Here is a 27035-nt window from a genome sequence, read left to right as displayed (position 1 = left end):
CCATGTGTTTTTCGTTGCTTTATTTGTTTTTCTTGTTTTGCTCTTCCTGTTCTCCTAAGCAGGCGTCTCCAGAAAGAGATGTGTCAGTGCAAGAGTCAAGAAAAAGGAATAGGAATAGTAAAGGTTGGGGGTAGGGCAGGACAGAAGAGGGAGAGGAGCTGATCCTGATTGTGCAAGTGTTGAACTTCCAGCAATGCCAAAGTCATGTAAATGTGCGAAGTTGCGTGTGCGAGTTAAAGCAGCCTCACGGAGCTGTAACCTGAATAGCAGGCGCTCACCCAAGCGATAACTCAGGCTCCAAATGGACCACAGCCCAGCTATTGGGTGTGCATGTGTGTGTGTGTGTGTGTGTGTGAAAGAGAGAGAGGGAGAGAGAGAGAGAGCTTGATTCCTGGAACAGATTTTCCTCTGAGATTTCAGCAAGCATTTCTTTATCATTGGGGAGCTATGGCTCCTCATTTCACAGGGCCCATTTCTATCTTTTTAGATATAGAAGAAGATGACTCCAAAAATGACTTGGCTTTACTCTCACCCTCTTAGCTTTTTTTTAACCAGTGCAGGGGAGAAAATTCTTGCTTGTTCTCCAAGCAATCCTATTCACGCTTTACAAAGATTGGAGTTTACATAATATTTTTATCTATGGCACAGAGCAGTGATCCTCAAGTATGCCTGCGAATCATGGGGTAGTGGGCAGAGGATTATAATGCAGTTGCCTGACCCTACATTCCCACCCCACCCTGGAACCTGCATTTTAACATACTTCTTTCTGTGATACACTGATCTGAGGATCCCACTTCGGGAAGCAGTGAGATTTCTTCTTAACACTGGTTTTACTACGTCTTCAAAATCTGGTGTGTATTTTACATTTATGACACAGGTCAATTTAACTAGCAACATTTCAAGCTCTCAATGGCCAGTGGCTACTGTACTGGACAGCCATAGAGCCAGGAGAGCCTGCCCTGAGCCCCTGGCAGACACATGATTGACCATGGCACTCATTCCCCTTTCTCCACTGCTCCTGAATATGACCTCAGAATTCTTCCCAGCACAGAACTTTAGGTAGCCACTGCCAATTAATGGGACCTCAGGATTCATACATTCATTTAATACTTATTGAGTGTCTTTTCTATACCCAACACTGCGCTTGGGATATGCCCATAAACAAAGCAGGCTAAAATCCCAGCCTCTGAAGGAGCTTACATTCTAGTGGGAGGAGATGGGCTATAAGCATAATATATAAGTAAATTACACGGTAGTTTAGAAGCTGGCTACATTATACTCTAATCTAGAAATAAGAACATGTAAAGCAGGTGTGAGGGAGTCACAGTGCTAGAGTGGGGGCTGCCGGGTGGTTGGATTGTAATTTTAAATAGGTTCCATCGAGAAGGTAACATGTGAGTAGACATGAAGGAGATGAGGGGAAACTTCAGAGGAAACTCAATTGCCACCCGTGCAATTACGTGCGGCCTGCGTTTTCATCTGGGAACGTGGACGAGGTGGGAGGAGGTGGGTAGGACTAGGTGAGGCCTTACAATATGGCATTATCCTCAGCAAAGATGCTCTCTCCCTCCTCACTGAAGACCACTTCAGCTTGGGGGAGGCCGCAGAGAGACTGTGAGGCAACCGCCAGGCCTCTGAGTCAGCTGATGTGCTGAGATAAGCGCTAAGACGAAGAGCCTCAGTTCCAGGAAAATGGTGTCTGCACCCATTAGCCGGCATTTGGTTCCCTTCACTGAGGCTTGGGAGATCAATCTTGAGGCTTCAGTGGGTCTGCTTAGGACTTTAAGAGTTAAAGCTTAAACGCAGGTGTGGAAACAAAAGGGCTGGTTGCCTCTTTTGCTTGTTTCTTGCTCTTTTGGACAAGGTTGTTGAATCTGATCCAGAAAAAATAATAAACTTGGCTCTTGTTGCCTAGCCGTAAGTTCTTGTAATAAAACTCCCAGCACTGGCAGAGAGAGTAATGTTCTGCTTTTTTAAAACGTCTGGTAGCATAACCAGAATGTAAAATACAAATGCTGTGCTTGGTTTCAGTAGGGAAGAGCAGTCGGGAGAAGGGGTGGCTCAGTGTGCATTTTGAAGCCTGGGGCTTGTTGGACAGTCAGGTGCTTCACGTTTGCCCCTTCAATGGATGCTTGCTAAGATTCAGGATTCTCAGAGCTCAGGGCTCTGTTTGTTCCCACAGGAAGATGTTTGTCATGTCAGGGAATGTCAGAGGACTGGGATTTAATTAGCAAGCAGGAGGAAAGTTTAGTGGATTCTGCGGGGAGACATGGAACTACTAAATGATTTAATAATTGGTTTTTAGGTGGAGCTATTAGATGAAAAATCAAATACTAGCTTTAAAGCCTGGCTGAAAGATCATTTCTGGGCAGTGAGGGAAGTAAGCGTTGTGAGAATGAAGAAATCATGGCATAGCCTTTCCTGTAAGTGACACCATTGAGCTTTCATTCAACAAGCAATTACTGAGTCCCTGCTTTGTGCCCAGCACCTTGCCAGGCCAGGAGATTCAGAACGAACTAGGCGCTCTCTTGGCCTTCAAGTGATTGTCAAGTGGGGTGGCAGGTTTGCTGGTAAATAACAGCAGTTCATGCGAGAGAAGGGCTGGGCTAGTGGTGTGCACAAGGCACGGAGGGTAGCTCCATCCCGAGGAAAGAAAGGGAGTCTGGGAGGTTTTACAGAGAAAGGGAAAACCTGTGGAGGACAAGGAACGGTTACCAGGCGAGCAAGAGGGGGTGAGCAAGCCAGGTGGGGAACAGGATGTAAAAAGACCCAGGAGATCTGAAGCAGCATGATGTGTTCTGCCATTGTGAGTGGTTCCATATGGCAAGTACTTGGGGGAGTGGTGGGAAGTGGGGCAGGCAGAGGCCCTCTCTGGTCATGTGCCAAGTCAGATGCTTAGATGCTATCCTGCCTCATCATGTGTTTACTTCGTAGAAAGATCTCCTTGGTGACAGTATGGGTGAGGGTTGGAGAGAGACAGGGTTGGCAGCTTGGACAGCAGGAGGTTACTGTAATGGTTGAGATACTAGGTTGGTTGAGACATAAGGGCCGGAAGTGTGGTGGTAGCAGCACAAGGACCTACAAATAAGGTGGAAGATGGGGGAGGGAATGAATTGCCTTGGAAAGTTTCTGCCACTTTATCCAAATATAAAACCCTTGCTCTTCAGGGAGATCAGCTCGGTGCTTTGTGGCCACCTAGAGGGATGGGATAGGGAGGGTGGGAGGGAGACGCAAGAGGGAGGAGATATGGAGATATATGTATATGTATAACTGATTCACTTTGTTATACAGCAGAAACTAACACACCATTGTAAAGCAATTATACTCCAATAAAGATGTTTAAAAAAAAACACAAAAAAACCCTTGCTCTTTAGCACTTTTTTAAAACAATTCCATGTTCAGTCATGTAGTTATTATCCTTGCAATAGTGATTGTAACCGCTTCTCCTATTAGAAAAATACTATTTTTCCTTCTATGTCTTGTTTTTTGTTATTCTCTTTATATCTCTGTTCTTCCACAAACTTTAACCCAAGCCGGACTCCGGTAAGGACAGACAGCACACCAGGAAGATTAGGCAGGGACTGGAGTGCTGACTGGTATAGGAGTGGTGATACTGACGTGTCATGTCTTTATTTCCAGAGGGCTTGTAACAGGTTCTAGCATGACGTCCTTACAGGCAATATGAGGATAATTCCGTTGGGTTCCTTTGTAGTTGGCGAACAACCTGGGCAAGTGCTGTTTAATGTGCTTGGGTCAGCGTGGGAGCGTGCCTGTAAGTCACAGACCTCAGCCTTGTCTGGTTCAGCTTCTCAGGGATTTAGATGAATGTGTAGCTGGCGCACACATGAAATTTAGAGATTTTTGACAGCGAACAGAATGAGGATGTGTATGTGGTCTTTACAGAGTTGAATTACGGGTCTAAAGAGTTTGATTTATATTACAGAAGCGCCGGTGTAAGGGAAGGATGTAAGGGAAGGTGTAAGGGAAGGAGTCTCAAGCTGATGAAATAAAGACCTGGGGCTTTAGGTATCGACGTGTCCACCTCCACCTCCACCTCCCTGGTGTGAGCTGCTGTTCTTTCTCCCCTGGATTATTCCAGAAGTCTACTACTGGTCTCCTGCTCCTTGTCTCCCTGCAGTCTAGACTGGCCCTATTAGCCAGAGTGATCCTGTTAAAACATCTGTTAGATGTTTTCATGAACTCTCAATGGTGGCCCATCTCACCCAGACTAAACACCACAGTCCTTAGCAACAGTCTGTAAGGTTCTGTTGGACCTACTGGTCTCCTCTGTGATCTCTGACCTCTCCTCCTACTCATCTGCCCCTCACCTCTGTGCTCCAGCCACACTGGCCTCCTTGCTGTCCCTTCCGCATGCGAGACCTGTACCCTCGCCGCTGCCTCCACCCGAGAACTCTTCCCCTGACATCCACGTGCCCGGCTCTTTCATCTCCTTCAGCTTTTCACCTGCTCAGTGACTTTCTCAGTTAGACTTGTCCCATCACGACACTTTATAGTGCCCCCTCCTCTTCTCTCAATTTATATCATTCCTTCACACTTATTAACATACATTTTAATTGTTTATATTTTGTTCCTCTGACTTCCTTACTAGACTGTAAGCTTCACAAAACAGGAAATTTTGTCTGTTGCCCTCTCTAGTATATCCCCAGCACCTAGAAAGGTGCCTGGCACTCAAGAAATATTTGTTGGATGTATGTTTAAAGCATAAATTAATGGTTATGAGATAATAGTAGGGTTCAGCTGATATAAAAGCTGATGTGATCTTGGGCCTCATGCAGTGTTCACATAGATACAGAAAGATATTTATCGTAAAGAATTGGCTCACGTGATTATGGAGGCTAGCAAGTTCAAGTTCTGCAGAGCCAATGTCCCGGTTTGAGTCCGAAGGGCAGCAGGCTGCTGTAGAGCCAGGAAGAGCTGATGCCCAGTTCAAATCCGTCAGCAGGAGAATCCTCTCTTACTCAGCCGAAGGGTCAGCCTTTTGTTCTATTTAGGCCTTCGACTGATTGGGTGAGGCCCACACCCATTAGGAAGGGCAGTGTGTTTTAGTTAGTCTACTGATCTAAATGTTAATCTCATCCAAAAACACCCTCACAGAAATGCTCACAATAATGTTTGACCAAGTATCTGGTACCCTGTAGCCCAGTCACCTTGACACCTAAAACTAACCTTCACAGTACTCTCATCAGACCACACCCAAAACCCTAGGTCTTGTTCCAGGCACCACATGCCAGAGACTATGCTGATGAAGCTCTGACAACCTTGGTGTCTGGGGAGGAGTTGGGGGGGGTTGGGACTGTTGGCCTGAAAAAGTGAAGTCGTGACTGGGGTTGAGTGATGTCTTCAAACATTTGAAGGCTTATCTCATGGAAGAAAGAGGAAGGAATTCTTTGGTCTGGAAGGCCCACCTCAGACAAGTGGACGGAGGGCAAATCTTACAGGTAGAATGTAGGAAGAGAACTCTTTTGCCTTGGGAGCTACCCAGGTCTTCTTTCTGGAAGGGTTCAGGCGGCGGCCAGCTGTAAGCAGGAGTCCGAAGTGTCCTGTTCTGGTCCTGTTCTGGTTTGATTTATATTACAGAAGCGCTGGTGTAAGGGAAGATTGTAAGGGAAGCTGTAAGGGAAGGAGTGCTGCTTCTCTGACCTTGGGTAGGCCTTTAGCCTACCCAAGAGGTTTCCTCCTCTCGGAGGTTTCCTCCTCTCTACCGTGGAAATCAGACTAGCCTACCTTACAGGTCATCCTGAGGATCAGGTGGAAATAACACCACCTTGTAAAACTCTTTGGGGGTTGGGGTCAGAGTGAGAGAACTGGTGGTCAGAAGGAGCGCCGACTAACCCCTTGCCGCGGCAGAAAATTTCCACCGACCCACAGTCAGGGACGCTTCTCTGCCCCTGGCAGCTTTGCTTTCTTCTCACTGGAATGCGCCTGAGGAGTGGCAGTTGACTCCTTTTCCAAATTCCTCAGCCCTGAGTGTATGATCTGTGCTGCTGCTGGCCCTGGGGGAGACGGACGCGCGAAGTGCACGGCGCACGGAGGGAGCTGCCCCTTTCGAGGAGTCAGCTACACGGTGGCGTCGCTTTTAATTACTTCAAGATACGTTCCCGAGTTGCTCCCCATTTCTACTCTTATTTACACTATGCATATTCTTGCCTCTGGAATGCACCAGGGTGATCTATCCCACCTTCCACTCTGAAGAAATGTACTCTCTGCATAACGTATTTAAAGCCCAAGTGTTTTATTTTATGGCTGTAACATGAATGAGAAAAAAAGAGCAGAACATCCAGGGATGCTTGCCTAAGCATTCAGAACTGTGCTGGCAGTGGGACAAAGGCCTTTGGGCTGTTGTGGGTTTTTTCGGTGACAGGCTTAATAAAAACGACTTTTTAGCACAAGTGCTTTTCAGTGAAAAGAAAATTTTACTACAGTGCTTAAGTCAGAAAATCAGATAAACATTGTTTGAAGTTCAGTGTTGATGAGGAGCTAAGCTTCAGAGGATTTATGCATAGGGTTGGCATGGTTCTTGTTGGCAGGTAGTTGGTTCAGGAGCTTTTTCTTATGCAGGTGATGTCAAAACAAGGTCAAAGCTAAATGGTCCCCACTGGTTTTGCTTATAACTGGCATTGGGACATGCAGCAAGTGTCATTACTACCCTTGGTAGCACTTCATGGTGCCTGATACATAGTAAGTGTACAGTAAATGGTGACTGTTGTCAGTGGTCAGAGTTTACGCTCAGCTTATTAATGATTAGTTCCGGATTTCCCAAGCCAATACAAACCAGAAAGGTTCTATTATTCTTTATTAAGTACTAAACGGCCCAATTTCTAGGATAGAAAGAGCTGTCAATTTGGGGATCCAATTTGGGGGTCCAGTAGATGTTCGAGTGGCAGTTAACGTTCGGTCAGTCCAAAGCGTAAACCAGGATTTCTCAGTCATGGCGCTACCGACATTTAAGATAATTATTTGTTATGGGGGCTGTCCTGTGCGCTGTAGGATGTTTAGCAGCGTCTCTGGCCTCTATTCACCAGATGCCAGTAGCTCCTCCTTCCCAGTTGTGATGATCAGAAATGTTTCCAGGCATTGCCAAATGTTCCCTGGGGGGCAGAATCACCCCTGGTTAAGAACCACTGGTGTAGAGGAAACTGTGAGATGCACGTCGGGCTTTTCAAACTGTGGATCACGCAGTACCCGTTAAGGCTAGGCTTCTCAACTGTGGCTGAACATTGGAATCACCCAGGGAGCTTTCAAAAATCCTGATGCCTGGCTCCCATCCCCAAGTTCTAATCCGGGATATGGCCTGGGCCTCAGGATATTTAGAAACTCTTCAGATGCTTCTAGTTTTCAGCCAAGAGGGCGACTACAGCATGAGTAGGTGATGGAATCAATTCGGTGAAGTGCTTCTTTGCTAGCATTTAAAAAGTATATGTACATATAGTTGAAGAGAAAATATTAATGCCTAGCATAATAGTTAGGGTAAGTACTATTTTGTATGTGTGTGGAGGCTGGAAACACTGCTGGCAAGGGTAGAACCCTAAGCAAAATCCCTGCCCTCAACCTGCTGTTAGTCTGGCTATAACCACTTCAGAAACTGCTTGCTTTTTGTTAATGATAGTTAATGTGAAAACATTTTTTATTGAGGTATAATTGACATATAGCATTATATTAGTTTCAGGTGTTCAACATAGTCTTCAATGTTTGTATATATTGTAAAATGGTCACCACAATAAGTCTAGTTAACATCTGTCACCATACGTACAGAATTTTTTTTCTTGTGGTGAGAACTTTTAAGATCTGTTGTCTTTAGCAACTTTCAAACATGCGATACGATGTTACTAACTATAGTCACTAAGCTGTACATTACATCCCCATGACTTATTTAGTTTATAAGTTGAAGCTTGTACCTTTTGACCCCTTCACCCATTTCACTCACCCCCTACCTCCCACCTCTGGCAACCACCAGTCTGCTCGCAGTATCTGTGAATTTGGTTTTTCGTTTTGTTTTTAGATTCCACATATAAATGAGATCATATGGCATTTGGCTTTGTCTGACTTACTTCACTTAGCATAATGCCCTTGAGGTCCATCCATGTTGTTGCAAATGGCAAGATTTTATTCTTTTTTATGGCTGAAAATATTCCATTGTGTATATATACCACATCTTTATTCATTCATCCATGGGCACTGAGGTTGTTTCCATATCTTGGCTGTTGTAAATAATGCTGCAGGGTGCATATATCTTTTCAAGTTAGTGTTTTCATTTTCTTCGGATAAATACTCAGAAGTGGAATTGCTGGATCGTATGGTAGTTCTGTTGTTAATGTGAAATTTAATACAAAACATTGAGAGTTCCGTGGCTTGGGAATTTTTGAGCCTTTCTGCTCACATTTTGAGGTTCCACCCTGACACTGATAAAATCAGTTATAAGTGCTAGCCAATAAAGATGACATGCATATTTTCACCAGCAGCTAAATTTAATTATAGTACAGCAACAAGATGATAATTTTCCCCCTTTGTTTGTGTTAATTATATATACCATGATATGCTAGGTCAGCAGTGGTCTAAATACATCCAGCAAAAATGTGGGACTTGCATAAATCATCCCAAAAGTTTTATGAGGAGCAGTCTAACAGCCTCTTGACTTCATTATCTATGGGAATTTGGGGGTCTTGCAAAATAAACTGTAATACACATTCATCTCACTGCGAGGAAGTAGTATCAAGTGGTAGAAGACTGGCCAGCCCTGGCCATTTTTTATCTCAGTGCTCAGCAGACATTAAACCAAAGGGACTCTTACTGTGTTCCTGTGGTGGTGACTGATGGCAGAGACTGCAACCGTGGAAGGCTCGGACGTCAAGTTCAGGTGCTAGCAGGCCTTTGGGATCACTTGCACTGATCCAGAAGCCCATTACAAGCCCATGAAAACACTCACCAAGCCTTCCTATTTAACTGGAAACTCATTACTTGAAAGGTTGGCCTTCAATTTAGGTATCTGGAAAATAGTGATGGTAAGTTTCATGATTCCTCACAATGCACTCTCTCATCACAAAGTTCTTTAAAAATTCAAAAGGACAACCTGCATTGTTTGTAGTTTTGTCTTTACCTGGAAGAAGGTAGGCTTGTGATTATTTCTTGAATCAGCTGCTGAAAAAAGATGATGTGCCTATGTAACAAAGGGAAGAGGTTGGATTGACAAATATCCATTAATTACCTGATTAGTTCTTTCTCTAATTATGATTCAGCTCTGGGTGACTGCACCACATTAAATATGCAATTCTGTTTCTTCTAGGTGTCTGAGCGTTCTGTGGTCCATTTTTCATCAGGAAACTTCTCCTTGTCAGCAGAAACAGAGGAAAGGAGCTTCCCGCATGGAAATGAGCATCTGTTAAATTGGGCCCGAAAGGAATACGGAGCAGTTACTTCATTCACTGAACTCAAGATAGCAAGAAACATTTATATTAAAGTGGGGGAAGGTAAATTTTATGTGGCTTCAATTACTGACTGATTTATGACAGTCAGTTTTTTTCTTTTCTGAGACGAGGTGGTTAGGGCAGGAATTATAGAATTACAGATTGTTGGAGCTGGCGGGGACCTGAGGGATCACGGGGGCCTGCTCCCCACCGCATGCCCTCCTTCCCTTTTTCCTTCTGAGGGAACAGACCTGGTAATGGGGAGAAGTGGGGAGTAGCCTGGTTGAGAGAGGAGATGGTTGTTGTGTAGAATTTAGAAGACACGCATGCACAGAAGTCAGAAGAAGTGAGTGCGGGCCGAGAAGCTGAGGTGTGGGAAAGGAGGGGATACCTGATGGAATGCAGGCAGAGTTAGCAGGATGGGTCAACAGTTAGAGCTTCGTCCCACCTATAATTCTGTAGACATTTGAAGCCAATGTCAGCGTTATGGCCTCGAGACATCAGTTATGTTTTGGACAATAGCAGAGGAAAAGTGTTTGAAAATATTTTTAATACTAATGCCTGTTACAAGGACAAATTATTGGAGAAAGGAACTGTTTAGCCTTGATAAGAAATTGCCCATTTTAATTTCCTTGCCTTGCAGAGGGATATAAATATCTGGTGACTCAACTTTGAAAGCATATTATTTCTTAAATAACTTTTTAATCGTTATTTTTAGTTGAGTATATTTGGAGCTCCCGAATAAGTTACTGGAAATAACAACTCTTGTGAATGGGTCCTTGTTACAGTCAGGTGACTGTGTGAAAATGGCATTTCAGGTCCTCAGGGTCCATCTGCTTTCTTTTGAAACCCACAGCAATTGTCACCTCTTCCACAGGCAGCGTGGCAGCACAAATGAATTATTGAATGCTAGTTCCTGGCCCTTTTTTGGATCTGGGATGTTTGATGTAGACGCAGGAAGAGGTGGACCCTGAAGTTGAGTGTGTGCTCTGCGCAGAGGCCCTATCAGGTGCCTTCACAGGCACCCCACTTAACCCTGCCAGTAATCCTAGGAGAAAACCGTTATTTCCACCATTTTGCAGAGGGGTTGGTGGAGGGTTAACCTAACTTGCTCATATCCACATTACTAGCAAGTGACAAAACTAGAACTCAAACTCAGGTTTCCTGACCTTTGAGTCTAATGCTTATTTCCTGATGCTGCATTTTAAGTCTTAGCCAAATGAGCATAACCTAAACGTGAAAGTAGGCTACCTGGATGGGAAGACTTGTTTAGTTGAGTAGAGGGAGGAAGAGTTTTAGATGAGAACTGGATTCAAAAAGTTGAAGTTTGTTACTAAACTCTCATGGTATTCAGGCAGCTAAGCATAGAGGTCAAGTCCCATTGGGACAAAACAAAAAGTCTCTTTTAATAAAGGTTCTAAGCCCTGACCAATAGTCTCTATTTCTGAAGCAGAATTCTGGTGCATATTGATTGAATATTGATTACCCCCCTGGAATTTGTTAGAATAAGAATATGTGTTATGGTAACATGTAGAATGTTGGGCTCCTTTCTCTTGACGGTGCATGAGCTTCTGTGTACAGGAGTGAGGGGTTCCATGACTTCCCCCAGGCTGCACGCTGGATCAGGGGAGAACTTTAAGGACCTGGTGTCCCACCCAGTAAAAACTGTTTAACTCCTTGGCAACACCTTTGGAGCCCCTGAAACTTGACTCCAGCCACCAGTTGGGTATAAGTCACTGGCCCATACCATGGAGAGGAGCAGCTGGGAGAGTGAGGGTCCTTGGTTAGGTTGGTGGACCACAAGGCGATGTTGTCTATCACCATGGATTGGACTCCGCTGAACAAACCTCATCCACTGGTTTCCCAGAACCTGACCTGTCTCTACCCAACTGAGTCGGGAATCCTAGGCCATGAGCCTCCTCTTGTTCTTTCCCCAGTGGTTCTCAAAGTGTGGTCCCCACCCCAGCAGCATCCTTATCACCTGGGAACTTATAGAAATGCTGGTTCTTGGGCCCACCCCAGACCAACTGAATTGAAAACCCTGGGGTCCAGCCATCTGTGTTTTAGCAAGCACTCTTGGTGATTCTGTTGCTTGCTAACGTTTGAGAACTACTGCTCTAACCTATATGCTTAGAGTGGAAGAACTGAGGGCTTTCGGTTCTTCTCCTAGCTGGTCTCATTACCTGTGAGGCTTCAAGCAACACTCTGATTTACCTACCACCGGAGCCTCAGTTTCCATAGCGGCAGCATGAGGTGTTTACATTACCTCCCAGGTTCTTAGAGTATATTATTCTAGCTCTCAAAGTGGTTTGTCAATCCTTTCCTAAAATACAAATAAGCATGTGACTTCCCCCCTCCCCCAAACTTGCCAGGTTTCTACCCGGGGATTCCCCTTTGTGGTTTCCTTTCTGCTTGGCAGTTGGTGTAAGTTTTGATGCCAGGCATGCGGAAGGTCATTTGGGGGGGGGAAAAAACCCACACACATGCATGCACGCACAACAAAAAGTGATCAGCTTATTCAGCTTAGTGACAATGGCAGCTGGGACTTAAGCCCTTAACTACATCAACTTTTAAACAATTAAACCTTTCCCGGTGGCTTTGGAGGGTCACAATGTGGGTGAGTTTTTTGTTATTTGTCTCAAATCTCACACCATTGTTAATTCAGGAAACGTATGCCATGTGCCTACTCTATATGTGCCAGATGCACCCCAGGCACACCTATGAACTGGGTATATGGGCCAGAGTCCCAGGAGGGTCCTAGTCTCTTGAGTTCCAGACTGACCTGTCCCTGGCCCATACATCCACCCTCTGATTCTTGATTAAGTTTCAGCCTTGCCACCCCAATATCGTCTTCTGTCCCGTGACCTGGGGGAGGCAGCCGCAGGGTGTGCGCCCCTCATCTGCTCATCTGGCAGAACCCTCAGCAGATGTGGAGGGGAGGCTGCTCCAGCGGCCTGAGTCTGCAGAGCCCTGGCCTCTTCTCTCTGAGGGGGTCTTTAGGGAAGAATACAGAATGCAGAGCCAACACTTTCTTGAAGCGAGCCTCCAAGCAGGGGCCTCGTGAACTCCTCTGGTCCCCTCTGTTCTAGGGGTGGCACTGGGGGTGCCATGGTGCACGGAGCCAGGATGCCACAATGTATGTTGTGAGCTTCAGTACAGGGGAGGTTGCACAGTTGGGCAGGCAGGGGAGGGCACTATCAACCCAATCTTGGGAACTCCCGGGCTGATTCCTCACTCCTAAGTGAGACTTGCATATGAATCTGAACCCTGGCGTGCTGTCCATTAAATGAAAAAGGCAGAAGTCTGTTTCATTAAAGTGCCAGGGCTCTGATTAATTACCCCTTCTGAAAAAAGCTTGCTACACCTAGAACTTCCTTGACATTGGTCCCAGCTGTCACACTGCCAGCAGTTTCAAGTTCTGTTTAAACATTTAAACCACTAAATGGAAATCCCATCAGCCATGGTGCTGTGTAAGCAGCATGTGCCGTTGGGGGAGTATCTTCAGACTGTTAGTAATTGCATCACTTTCCCTGGTGGAGGTGATGAACAGCCCTCAGCACAATGAGATAATGTTTATGAAAGCACCTTATAAACTGTAAAGTGCCATATAAACATTCGCTGTCTGTGTCAAGATTATGGGAAAGAGTAGAGGTCTGCCCTCACTGTTTCCCTCAAACTGTTACCTTCAGCTTTTAGAGTATAAATTGCTTTGAGGGATAAATATGAAGGAATGACTAATTCTACACCGTGCGCCAGAGAATTAGTTAGGTTGCTGGTTCTTCTATTAATTGAAATAGCAAATATCCAAAGAGGAGCATATTTGGGGATAGGATAGGTCATTGGATTCAGTGCTGAGTATGCTGACTAAAATATCTATTGGATTTTTAGGTGGGAGGTGCTTGGTAGGCAGATGACAATGCACGTCTGCAGCTCAGGAGTCATGATCTAGGTATAAGTTGAAGCCGTGGGAGTGATTGAGATCATCTAGGAAGAAAACGAAATAAAAAGAGAGTTGAGGAAGGAACTGAGATTCTTAGTCTTGGTTTATATCAGGATTAACTATGGAGCTTTTCAAAAAGAAAGCTTCCTAGGTCCCACCTAGATCTTCTGAATCAGACTCTCTGGGGTGGGGTCCAAACAGGTGGATTCCGATATGCACCAAAGATTGAGGACCACTGGTGTTTAAAGTATAGGCAGACGAGGAACTAGTGAGAGGCTGAAAGATAGGTCAGAGGAAATGGGTGAGGACAAAGCAGAATCAAAGAGAAGAGGAAAGGAGAGAATTTAGACCAAAAGAGGCCACTGAAGTTGGTCAGTAGGAGGCCACTGGTGACCATAGAGGAAGCATTTCAGGACACAAGCTTGTGATTTCCTGTGTCCTGCACTTGCCCAGTGTCACTGTTATCGTCTCTCCTTTGAGTCTGGTTACCAGGTAGTTCAATGTGTTTTTTTACTTTCAGATCAAGTGTTCCCTCCCACGTGCAACATAGGGAAGAATTTTCTCTCCCTCAATTACCTTGCCGAGTACCTTCAGCCCAAAGCTGCAGAAGGGTGTGTGATATCCAGCCAGCCCCGAGATAAGGAAGTACACATCATTGAGTTAATCACCCCCAACTCTAACCCCTACAGGTGAGTGAGTGTGAGTGTGAGTGTGTGTGTGTGTTGTGTGTGTTTTCTGAACTAAGAGATGAAAGACAAAGATCTGATATGACTTGATATGATTCCGACTTGAGACAGGGAGAGGCTTAGCCCTCCCTCGTGTGAGGGGGAAGGAGCCACTGATGTTTGGGTGAGATTCACAGAAGCTTTGAAGAAGGGAGTAAAGGTACCAGTGTCATATTTTATTTTCTGCATCTGTCTCTAGATCCCATATAGCCCAGATGAGTTCTGAAACCTGATTTGAACTTCTTGGTATAGTCGTCCATTGGTGTCTGTGGGAGGTTGGTTTCAGATCTCCCTCGGATACCAAAATCCATAGATGCTCAAGTCCTTTATATAAAATGGCGTAGTATTTGCATATAACCTACGCACATCCTCCTGTATACTTTAAATCATCTCTAGACTACTTATCATACCTAATACAATATGTAAATAGTTGTAAATACAATGTAAATAGTTGCCTGCACGTGGCAAATTCAAGTTTTACTTTCTGGAACTTCCTGGAATTTTTTTTTTCCCAGTATTTGCCATCCGTGGTTGGTTGAATCTTCCGATGTGGAACCTGCAGATACAGAGGGTGGACTGTACTAGTTATAGAACAGTCACTCTTACTCCATTATTATCTCCTTTGACTGAGGTTATCCCTGTTAAGAAAATTACAAAATGTACCTTGTTAACATAATTATTATTTTAACAATACTATGTGGGTTTTTTTAATACTATGTTTTTTAACAGATTTCTGTTTATAGTGTCCTCAGAGCACTTTTGCACTCATAACTGTTTAAAGCTGTGTGTGAATGTGTGTGTGTGTGTGTGTGTGTCAGAGGAGTGGCCCTTCATGGTGACACACCAAAGAGCCATTAGATACCACTTACCTCTCTCTCTCTCACCCCCAGCGTCCTGCCCCAGGACTGGAAATTTAACTCTATCAAGAATGATTATGGAATTTAAGAAAGAAAGAAAAGGGAGAAAGTAGGCCTTTCTCCCACTTTCACCTGCTTTCTCCCACTTTCTCTCACCTTTCTCCCACTTTCATGGGGACTAGTGAGTTAAAATGTAAATTGATATTATAGAAGGATTTCACAGTTAAAATTCTAATGAAACTTTGATTTCAAAAGTGAATAAACTACCAATCAGTTTTGGTAGGATTGGAAATGGAATTCTGTTCCATGTGAAGAATTTGTGGAAAATTAAAAGGGAATGGGAATAGAAGCAATCTGGCAAATGTGCTTAGATATTAAGCCTAAGGCTTCATTTGAGTACTGTATATCATTCATTTTACGGTTTACAAGTGTGTAAAAGCAAGATGGAAATAAAGACTTTCCCCTAAATCCAGAATGACAGAGATGTTATTGTTTGGTAAAAATTCTCTTTTATACTGGATTCTTAGAAGTTTGGATTGTGTTCATTAATTTTCCAGTAATCACTTGGTTGACCATCTGTTTTTTTATTTTAATAACTGTATATCCAGAAGTTTGGGAAAGTAAATGTAGATATGATTTTGTGACAAATGTTAATGGCATAAGCACACCTTATATAAGTCAAGAAATTCTCTAGCCTTTTGCCTCTTATTTTATTCTGAAGCTTCCTCACTGCTTTACTGCCTCCCTCTTCCATCCACCCTGTCATCTCACTCACCAAACTGCCGCCCACTACTGCTCTGAAGGATTTTGAGCACATAGCAGATTAGACTGTTACACATCAAAGGTGCTGGAGGCTGAAAAAGCAACAGTTCTGCTTCAAAAGTAAACTCTCCGGGTTTGTTCACGTCCATTTCAAACAGTGGCTGCCGCATCACACAGGGAGATCACAGGGAGATCAGCTCCGTGCTTTGTGTCCACCTAGAGGGGTGGGATAGGGAGGGTGGGAGGGAGACGCAAGAGGGAAGGTATATGGGGATCTATGTATACATATAGCTGATTCACTTTGTTATACAGCAGAAACTAACACACCACTGTAAAGCAATTATACTCCAATGAAGATGTTAAAAACAAACAAAAAAAGTGGCTGCATTAAGTAACCACCTTTTTTTTTTTTTTTAATAAAGAGAAAAAGTTTAGTGGCTAATTATCCACAGGCATATTTTTCTATTGTTATGTAAAACCATTTTGTTATGTGTGCACTAACAATCTGTTTTGCACATGTCATTTGCCTGGGATCGACTCCAGCTTTTTAATCAACTGGCCAGACACTGGAAACATGAAGACTTGGAAGAGGGGAAGATAGTTGCAACTTTCTGGCATTTGGGTCCTAACTCTGCCTTTGTTTTCCATTCACAGTGCTTTCCAGGTGGATATCATAATTGACATAAGACCTTCTCGAAAGGATCCTGAGGTGGTCAAAGATCTCATCCTGATCTTGAAGTGCAAAAAGTCTGTCAACTGGGTGATCAAATCTTTTGATATTAAGGGAAACCTGAAAGTTATCGTAAGTTAGTTAAGCGTTTCTTTGTTTTGATGAATGGTGATAATTTAAGCTGTGTTTGTATGTGTTATTTTTGTGAAGTTTCTCTCTGTTATTTTTCACTTTATAAAATAGGCTGCTCCTTGGCTTCTCCTGACAAGGGCGGGCGGGGTGGTAGTTAAAAACATGGTCTTTGGGGTCAGTACAGACCCAGATTTAAGTTCAGACTCTGCCATTTACCAACTGTGACCTTGGGCAAGTCCCTTACCCTCTCTGCACCCCACTTGCCTCATTTGTGAAATTCCTGAAACGTATTAGTGTGCTTTCCAGACTTAGTAAGTATAAAATAATGAACACAAGCCTTTCATGGCTGAGAGCCCTGTAGGGGCCTCAGTGTCATGGTCCTAAATATCACCTCTCACTTTGGGGTTGGATATTTAAGGAAGGTGTGGGAAATCAGCTGACTCCAGCCCATTTTTCTTTTTGAGATAAATACTTGGTATTGGCATGTCTTTTTGCTTGCTTCTAAGGGTAAAACACTGATAAAAGAATTATAACCATGGAGAGGTTAGTGAGATGATGCTGGAAAAGGATCCCCCAGCCTGTTCCCTAAGCATTATATTTCATGAAGAAAATATACTTAAGAAGTTTAGCTGGGTGGCATGACAGGCAAACAGTAGCTAGTTTCCTGAAAAGATGAATGTTGAAATTTGGTAAAATAAATCTTTTTCAAGTATTTAGGGAGATAACTATTTGACAGAATATTGGAGCAAATTATATTGAAAGTTAAAGAAGAATTGCCCCTCCTCATTTTTAAGAAGATAATTACCTCTTTAGCATCTCTTTTGTGAGCTCAAATTTTTGTGCATTGTCTTTTATAAAAACCGTGGCCAATTCCTCTTTCAGTACCTGCATTGAATCAACTGGAGTGGGTTTTACGTTTTCACTATTTTGGGAGAGGGATGCCTTTGGCGTTAGTATTATTCATTCATGGCACCTTCCGTGTGATAATGCAGTGACAGAGCCAACGGTCCCCTGGGCAGCGTCATGTACAAGTATTTGCCAGGGGCAGCAGGCAAAGCCATGAGCACACACATCATAATTTTAAAGTAATCATTTCTGGTTCCTGTGGGTTTTTTTATTTTTTTATTTTTTTTTAACTTTGAGAGGATCCCAATGAGCCATCATGTGTAATGGTGATACATTAATTTGGTATTGAGCACAAAGCCCAGCAGTGATTTTCTGAAGTCAGAGCTGTTTTGATTGCCTTCCCTGGCATGGCATGAGGGGTGTTGGTGACCAGGGGTGTCTGCAGCTTTGCTGCCTGGCACACCAACCAAATGTTTTTAATTTCAGAATAACAAAAACAGGAAAGGGAATCATGCTTTGAAAGGCAAAAACATACGGTACATTTTAATTCCCTGCTGGAGTGCTTGTGTAAATGTTCTTTTGGCCCTGACCCTTCAATGGCTCTTTCTCTCCCTGAGTACGTGTGCCTGGTCCATGGCAGTCCTGGAGTTCACTTTGAACGTCCCCACTTCTCATATGAATCAGAAAGGCTAGAAATGAGATTGCTCATCCCAGTGCAAGATCTGTTTATATTGCTCTCCTTGGCCGTACTCCTGTTCCAGGCCAATTTTGGACAATGCATGACAACATTGCTAAACAATTAGGTAATGTTTCATGATGTTCTTTTTTATTCTCCCAATCAGTTTCATGCTTTGTGATTTCTTAACTCCCGTCTCAGATGTGAATTCTGACTGTGCTGGGAGGAAAAGTTACCTGCTAATAAAAAGGTGGAGTGGAAAGAATCCTGGCTTTGGGGCCAGACAGGGCTGGATTCAAATCCCATTTCCAATTGCCATTACTCTCAGTTGATATTGGACAATCTCATTAAACTCTGGGTCTGTTTCCTTTCCTGTGAAATGGGTACGATGATAATACTCACCTTGAGAGTTCTTGTGAGGTTTAGCAGAATCCATTCATTCATTCAGCAAATATTTGTTAAGTGTGTCCTGGGTATTTCATCTAAAGCACTCAGCATACTGCCTGCACATGGTGAGTTCTCAGCTACATGTACTACTTAACTTCTGTGAGCCTCAGGTTCCCCTTCTCTAGAAAGGAATAGTAATGCCTAGTCCTTATATTTTGGAGGAGAATTAAATAACACATGTAAAGCTCTTAGCACAGTGCCTGCCGTAAAAAGGGGGGTTCATCTTCCTTCTATTAACAACTCTTTAAAAGTTTGTCTGTAGGAGCAATTAACAAAGTGAAGACAAAGACGAATGACTACTAAGAGAATTGTATGGAACTTGATGGGGTAAATTTAAAGAGCACGCAGACATAGAGAACGGACATGTGGACACCGGGCGGGGGGTGGGGTGGGGTGAACTGGGAGATTGGGATTGACGTATGTGCGTTGTCATGTGTAAAACAGATGCTAGTGGGAACCTGCTGTACAGCACAGGGAGCTCAGCTCGGTGCTCTGTGATGACCTAGATGGGTGGGATGGGGAGGGGGTGGGAGGGAGATCCAAGAGGGAGGGGATATATGTATACATGTAGCTGATTCACTTCGTTGTACAGCAGAAACTAACACAACATTGTAAAGCAACTATACCCCAATTAAAAAACCAAACCAAAACAAAACATAGGCGCGCGTGTGTGTGTGTGTGTGTGTGTGTCAGGAATGGGACCTGGGTAGAATGCACCCTCCAAAAGACAGGATGGTCCAAAGAGACACAAAGGGTTGTGTGCTGGGGCCAGATGGGACTACTAGAAGTGTCCACATTACATCGCCATGCCCAGCTCTGGCTTTTAATTCAGGGCCCTTATGGACCATGCATAATCACATTTTGGAAGAACCTCCAACACATAAAAGAATAGATGGAGATAACTTGTTAGGAATTTCCCGTTGTACTATTTCATATGGCCTCAGGGCTTCAAGTTTGGAAATAGTGAGTTTATTCTTAGAAAAGACATTTTTTAATCCCAGTGGGAATATGCACAACTCTCTGCCTAACCCTTCCCCCAGATGCCCCCTCCCAGACATCAGCAGTATTGATACAGGTGTGTTGGGTGGTGGGAGAGAGGGGAAGCCACTCAGACTCTACTTAGCTCATCGTCCTTTGTGAAGATACGAGTGGGAAATGGCGGTGGTATTTGAGACCTCCTTGAACACTCCCATAGGAAGTAGCTATACTGAGGCCTTGGAAAAGCCTGGGGACTCCCAGAAATACAGGATGAGGAATTCACTCATTGCCAGGAACCAACTTGCCTGCCATTGTCCCAAACCTTGCTGCTTTACAAATGCGTAGATAGATTTCTAGCCTTGTAAGTCCCGAGGTGTAATCAGTATGAGTTGTACTGACAGCTACTTAGAGTTAATGTGGAAAGGTGTAAACAAGTCATTCCATATTGTTACAAAAAGGATAGGTGGCAGTTATGATGATAGTATTCTGGAAATACAGTATTTTCTCAGCTGTCCAACAACATGAAAGACTAGTGCAGATGAGGCCAAGCAGTATTGTTTAGGCCAATGTTGCAACTCCAGCCAGTCAAAACAACAGGCTGCCTTGAAAGGCTGGAAGAAGCTGTGCTGAAGAAAATGCTATTGACTCAGTGAATAAGAAGTTTGAAGAACAAATTGGATCCTTCTTTACTTCATTTTAGTTTCCTTCTTTCCTTCCTTCCTCCCTCTCTCCCTTCGTTTCTTCTTTCCCTTTCCCTAAGGAATTTTCTCTGAATCCCAGTAAGAATAGAATAATCCAAACCTGTGAAACTGAGGGGTTTTTTTTGCAAATGGCTACAGAACTTGGTTAAAGCTCTCTCTGGTCCCTTTGCATGCATCATTGTGACTGGCCAGTCTGGCAGTTTTTCCTCAGATAAGCACTTTGGGTAGTAGAAAAATATACTGGGTGAGATCCTTTAAGCTTTGAATTGAAAATGTGTGTCCTCAGCCAATATCTCACAACCAGAGAGGCCAAGAGAACTTAGAGGCTGTGAATCTTCTATGGTTTTACAGTGGGAAAGGATTAATATTTAGTCATGTTAAGGGCAAACAGAATGGGAAACAAATGGGGAATTCAGGAAAAATGCTGCATGTATGCAGAAGAAAATAATTGGGCATGGAAATTAAAGTGATTTTTATATGGCATGAGATGGCATTATCTGCTTGCTGGAAGGGCCTTCCAGCCCTGTTGGAGCAGTTGTTGAAAATGTGGTGACTTCCCTTTGGGGTGGCCCTTGCAGCATTCAGCTCCCTCACCATCTGAGAAGATCACTGCTGTAGGATCAGAAGGTGATGTGAAATTTACCTTCCATGTCCTTGTTACTCAGAGTCCTTTTATATCCTTTCCTGGAAAGATTTCTGTCATTCAGTTTTAAGTTTGTAACTGATTACCAAGTGAAAGTTAATTTTAACAGTTACTTGTACTGCCGGATAAAAATATTGGTACTATATACAATGGAATATTACTCAGCCATAAAAAGAAATGAAATTGAGTTATTTGTAGTGAGATGGACGGACCTAGAGTCTGTCATACAGAGTGAAGTAAGTCAGAAAGAGAAAAACAAATACCGTATGCTAACACATATATATGGAATCTAAAAAAAAAAAAAAATGGTTATGAAGAACCTAGGGACAGGACAGGAATAAAGACACAGATGTAGAGAATGGACTTGAGGACACGGGGTGGGGAGAAGGGTAAGCTGGGGCGAAGTGAGAGAGTGGCATGGACATATATATACTACCAAATGTAAAATAGATAGCTAGTGGGAAGCAGCCGCATAGCACAGGGAGATCAGCTCGGTGTTTTGTGACCACCTACAGGGGTGGGATAGGGAGGGTGGGAGGGAGACGCAAGAGGGAGGAGATATGGGGATACATGTATATGTATAGGTGATTCACTTTGTTATAAAGCAGAAACTAACACACCATTGTGAAGCAATTATACTCCAATAAAGATGTTTAAAATATGTGTGTGTGTATATATATATATATAGGTACTTAGAGGGATGGTAACTTAATTAATATTTTAAACCATAAAATCTAAGCATATTCTGTTAATAGAATTGGCAAATGTATACAGTTACAGGATTCCTAAATTGATCATAAATTATAAATGAAATATGAACATTGACTGTTTCACTGTATGGAATTCAGTAGTTTACAAAGGTGGGATAGTCTCCACAGTGAAGTAACTAAGTTGTGCCTTCTTTCATTTAACTCTAGGGTATAGGATTTGGGGGAAATATAACATGCACACCTGTATACTTTATATATAATTTTAAATAAAAATAAGGAAAAGTTTGGTATCATATTTGGTGTGTGTTAATAATTTAAACATTAACTCTGTAGTGACATACCAGGTATGCTTATGATAATTAGTTTATCAACCAATGACAAAAATGATTATGCCATTTGTATCAACATAAGCAACCCAAATGGTATAACCAGTCAGCATGAGTAGATGTTTCTTAGTCTGCTGTTACAGATTTTCACATCAGTATTCTCAGACCAAGGAAAGTAGGAATCAAAAGAGTAAATATTCCTTTCATACACAATAATCTATTTGTTTCAGATATTAAGGCACTGTTTAATTTCATACACTCATGAGTGAAATTTTACTATTATCTTCAGGCTCCTAACAGTATTGGCTTTGGGAAAGAAAGTGAAAGATCCATGATAATGACCAAATCAATAAGAGATGACATTCCTTCAACCCAAGAGAGTCTGGTCAAGTGGGCTTTGGACAATGGCTGTAGTCCAGTAACATCATACACAGTGGCTCCTGTGGCTAATAGATTTCATCTTCGGCTTGAAAACAATGGTAAGTGTGATTTTCTTTTTTTTGTATAAAAAATATCCCCCAAATGAGTTTTCCAATGAGGAACTCTCATTTCAGCGTATATGGTGCTGTTTTTCTGTTGCAAATTTTAATGATTCATTCACTACTTTTCACTATAAAGCTTAAAGTTATATAGAATTGTGGTAGATTATTTTGGGGAAATTATCTTTAATATAGATTTTTTTGTAACAGAGTTGATTGCGTGTTGGAAAACTTAGTTATAGATCACTTTCGCTGTGCTTATATTAAGGATAAATTATCCTGGGTTCTTTTCTCAGAGGTGCCTAATGATCACTTTTGGCTGAGATACAGAGGAGTTGGGCCTGCAGGAGAGAAGTCTTAGTTCAGGCTGGATCTTATAGGAAAATAGTCATGAGCACTCATTCTTTCTCATACTCATCCAGAGGGAATGCAGGAGTTATTATCCCACTTTGATGGAGGAGAAAGCAGAGGCTTAACAAGTTCTTAAGGTTCTCCAGAATCTGATCGATAGTAAGACTTGAAACCCAGGTTTTCTGATCCCCAGACCTCTTGCTCACCACACAGTACCACTACTGAGTGCAGTGCCAGTAGAATGAAGGTTAGGAGTACAGGTTCAAGTCCCAGCCCTGCCATTTGTTCACTGTTTGGAAGTTGCTTAACCTCTGAGCCTCAGATTCCTTCTCAGTCATATGAGGGAAACAATTGGCCCACCTCGAAGGGTGATTGTGAAGGGGTATTTTTAATCAAAGTACAAATTAAAAACCTCCAAACCTCTGACTCCTTTTGGACCCATACAACTGTGCCATGCTTTTCAAAAAAATAGTATCGAAGGAGAGCCAACATCCACTGTCATCCTTATTCCCAACTCCCACTGAGATGGATTGACCTCAAGCATACGTCAGTTGGCTTTGGATGGGGAAAAATTTTTTTTCTTTAAATTGTTGAAAATATGACAGAATAATGAGTATGGATTGTATGGAAATATGTCTCTCCCTTTGAAGGAATAACTGTGCCTAAGCAGCTTTTTCTTTCTTCCTTTGGGACTAGGTTCTAAAAGGCCAGGGTACCCAGATACGTGTTAGAATTTAGCACTCAAAAAGGAGGTAGCAGGGCTTCCCAGGTGGCGCAGTGGTTGAGAATCTGCCTGCCAATGCAGGGGACATGGGTTCGAGCCCTGGTCTGGGAAGATCCCACATGCCGCGGAGCGGCTAGGCCCGTGAGCCACAACTACTGAGCCTGCGCATCTAGAGCCTGTGCTCCGCAGCCAGAGAGGCCGCGATAGTGAGAGGCCCGCGCACCGCGATGAAGAGTGGCCCCCACTTGCCGCAACTAGAGAAAGCCCTCGCATAGCAACGAAGACCCAACACAGCAAAAATAAATAAATAAATAAATAAAAAATTTAAAAAAAAAAGTGCTCCTTTAAAAAAAAAAAAAAAAAGGAGGTAGCAAATCATTTCAAACTACCAATACTGTTTCAAGAAATCTTTAGAGAAACTGTTCTAAAGAATCTCTAGATTCAAGGAAAGTATTTCATTGGCATTCGAATGGAATAATATTGTCCCACATAACTTATTCAAATAGTAGATTTGTATAGATTGAAGGGCCTTAGAAATCATCTAATCCAGTGGTTCTTAATCTTGGCTCCACATTGGAATCACATGGGGAGCTTTAAAACATAATGATTTAAAGAGAGTTCAGTTTTTAATTGGCCTGGGATGCAGCCTGAGCATAGGGATTTTCTTTTTTAAGCTCCCAGAGTGATTTTAATGTGCAGCCAAAGTTGAGAACCACTGATCTAATCCAACCTCTTAATTTTAAAAATTGGGAAACTGAGGCACAGAGAGGTAGGCCACTTACCCAAAGCCATTCAACCAGTTAGAAAGAACATCAGCACTAGAATTCAGGCTTCCAGACTCCTCATCTCTTTTATACATTGCTTGTTAAGAGTAATTTTACACATGCCCATTCTTTGCTAATTTCTCCTGTTCTTGCCTCTAATGATACGACTGTGGCCTGGTATCAAACACTGATGATGTTTTGCCTTCTTCTCTTACCAGCAGAGGAGATGAGAGATGAGGAAGTCCATACCATCCCTCCTGAGCTACGGATCCTGCTGGACCCTGGCACCCTGCCTGCCCTGGACAACCCACCCATCCGGGGAAGGGGAGGCCGAAATGGAGGTTTCCCCTTTCCCTTCCCCGATATCTCCAGGACAGGCTGGAAGGAAGGGGAAGAAGATGGGATCCCTCGGCCAAAGGACCCTGTCATCCCCAGCATACAACTGTTTCCTGGTCCCAGAGAGGCCGAGGAGGTGCAGGGGAGGATGGATGTTGCCCTGTCAGTCAAATGTGACAATGAAAAGATGACTGTGGCTATAGAAAAAGATTCGTTTCAGGTGGGTGCCGTTTCTTAAAGGAGAGAAGGGAAGGCTACCTCCCTCCCCATCTTGCCTCAGCCTGTGTTAGTTATTTCCAGCTCTTTCACTTTTGAACTCCAGAGATTTGATACTGTTTTCTCAGTTGGATGGGCTCACTTCCCCTTGGCTGTGATTCTCACCCGGTTCCTGTTGTTCTCAGTGAGGGGGGTTCCAGATCCTTGTGTGTCAATATTTTGCTGTTGAATTTCCAAGGCCAACAAACACAATTCTGAGGCTGTTGAGAGATGGTAGGCTGAAAGGAGGTAAGGGGGGAGGGGAAGTGCAGGCCTCCAGCAACTTGGAAGACCAGGCAAAATGTGTTAACTGCATGCTGTAGAATGGCCTGTGAGCCCCCCTTTATGTCTTCAGTCGTTGTTGTTTCAGGCCAGCGGCTACTCTGGGATGGAGCTCACCCTGTTGGATCCCACATGCAAGGCCAAGATGAATGGCACCCACTTCATTTTGGAGTCTCCCCTGAATGGCTGTGGGACTCGGCACCGGCGATCAGCCCCTTATGGTGTGGTTTACTACAACTCCGTGAGTGTTCTCCAGGACAAAGCTTTCCCTTTGCCAGAGCCTTGCTGGGTGTTGTTACCTTAAAATTAGTCTTAAGACTTCTAGGAAAGTGAGGAGGGTCTGAGCAAAGCCAAGTGTCAGTTCTCAACAAAATGGGATGTAGTATGACCCTGAACTCTTTTATTTGTTTTGTTGGTGAGTCTGTGGGAGTTGGGAGGCCCTGTTTTCTCGGCTGGAGCATTTGTGGTGATCTTTCCCACCCTTCCTTCCATCTCCTCTTGGCAGTGTTTCACTGGCAAGGTGATTATGACTTTTCCCGGCTAAGCTGCAGGCTCGGATGGCCTGGTCCACATAAGGATAAAATCCAACCCCTTGGGCTATGAGTGAGCGCCTCTATACAACTGAGCTAACCAGATCCGTGGTCTCTCTGGCCTCATCTGAGTCTTGTCTAGAAGTAGGAGAACTTCTCCCTCCCTCATGAACAAAAGAACCAAAAGAGAGAAGTCTGAAAAGGTCCTTCAAGAAAGTGTTAAATCTCTCTCCATCTCTAAGAAAGACCCTAAATTGAAGAAAATCTTCTATTTTTGAAGTTACCCAGAGAGAGATTCCACAGATTCTCTTGGATCACAGAATCCATTGCAATAGCTACCCTTCACTTTCCAGACATGATTCTTGTCAGAATCTTGTCAGAACAGATTCATCTAAATCTGTTCTTGTAGAGATGGACGCTTAACAGTGAAAGTTAAAAGAATTTGAACATGAAATTTCAAAAGGACTTTAAAGTGATAAGTTTGCAATTTGAGTTGTACTTTTGCTGGTAGAAATAGGGCTCAAAGATCCCTGTGTCCAGCTTTGACATGGTGTGTGTGTCTGCACTCAGCGCCTACCCCAGCTTTGGCTTGGCACGGGGAGGCCCCGACTGCTCTGTTTATTCCACTGCCAGTCAACAGATGGGCTCAACCTAGCCAGAGAAGAGACTGGCTCTCTGGTCAGTGTGGCTCATGTGGAGACTGACTCTCCTGTGAGCCAAGGTTATTGTTCCTCAGACAATCTGAGAATGTTTGAGCTGGAAAGAGCCCTAAGCTGATCTCATTCAACGTCCTCATTTCACAGGTGAGGAAATGGAACTCCAGGGAGTTAAGAGACTTGCTTGGATTTGAGAGACTAGTTAACAGTAGAGCCAGGACTGAATCCAGCTTCCTGACCTCTCCTCATCCACTAATCTTCCCCCAACTCTAGGTAGCGGCAGTTACTCTCCCTTTGTTACTGAAATCTTTTATTAACCTTTGACTTTTATGATGAACCCTCTTCTGCCAATTCCAACTCTAGTTTTCTTGCAGTTATCCAGTTTTTCCAGATGTAATGAATGTCATATATTACTGGTATACTTGATTTTGGAATTTTAAACTTTTGTCTAAATTAATGCCAATAAGAGACCATGGTAATCAGTCTGTTAAGTAAAAAAAAAGTGCCACCTGCCTCAGGAGAGAAGCGTATATTCATTCTTTTTTTCTTTTTTTTTTTTTAAATTATGATAGGGTAAGTCATAACCTAACTTGCTTCAGTTGCATCAGTACTTTCTTTTGAGGGCCTGGTAAAGAATAGAGAGGCAGCTTTCCTTCATTCCCTTCCCATTCACCTCTTCAGTGGCTATTTTAACTATTTCTTCCAGTTATAATTGTTTGTAGTAATTTTGAGACTTAAAATGTATTTTTGGTTTGCAACCTATTAAAAATCTAAGGATGTGGAGTGAAAAATCAAACAAAAAGTATAGCTATCCTATATATGC

The 27035-nt window shown here is 43.3% G+C and overlaps 1 protein-coding gene across 11 annotated transcripts in view; it reads left to right on the top strand.

Annotated features, from left to right (window-relative positions):
• Nucleotides 1-27035, top strand: part of TGFBR3 (transforming growth factor beta receptor 3) — a 199732-nt gene that overhangs the window by 137720 nt on the left and 34977 nt on the right. For 8 of the 11 annotated variants that reach the window (XM_036857743.1, XM_036857774.1, XM_036857700.1 and 5 more), the window contains 6 exons: nt 9302-9485; nt 13883-14051; nt 16361-16508; nt 22125-22314; nt 24372-24709; nt 25115-25267. In XM_036857743.1, the coding sequence (XP_036713638.1) occupies nt 9302-9485; nt 13883-14051; nt 16361-16508; nt 22125-22314; nt 24372-24709; nt 25115-25267 (1182 nt within the window). The remainder of the gene's footprint in view (nt 1-9301; nt 9486-13882; nt 14052-16360; nt 16509-22124; nt 22315-24371; nt 24710-25114; nt 25268-27035) is intronic. The other 3 variants (XM_036857738.1, XM_036857784.1, XM_036857763.1) reach the window with 1 other exon arrangement.

This window comes from Balaenoptera musculus, chromosome 1 (genome assembly GCF_009873245.2).
Source record: "Balaenoptera musculus isolate JJ_BM4_2016_0621 chromosome 1, mBalMus1.pri.v3, whole genome shotgun sequence".
Taxonomy (NCBI): domain Eukaryota; kingdom Metazoa; phylum Chordata; class Mammalia; order Artiodactyla; family Balaenopteridae; genus Balaenoptera; species Balaenoptera musculus.
Note: the sequence above shows the minus strand (reverse complement) of the source record. Positions and strands in the feature narration are given on the sequence as shown.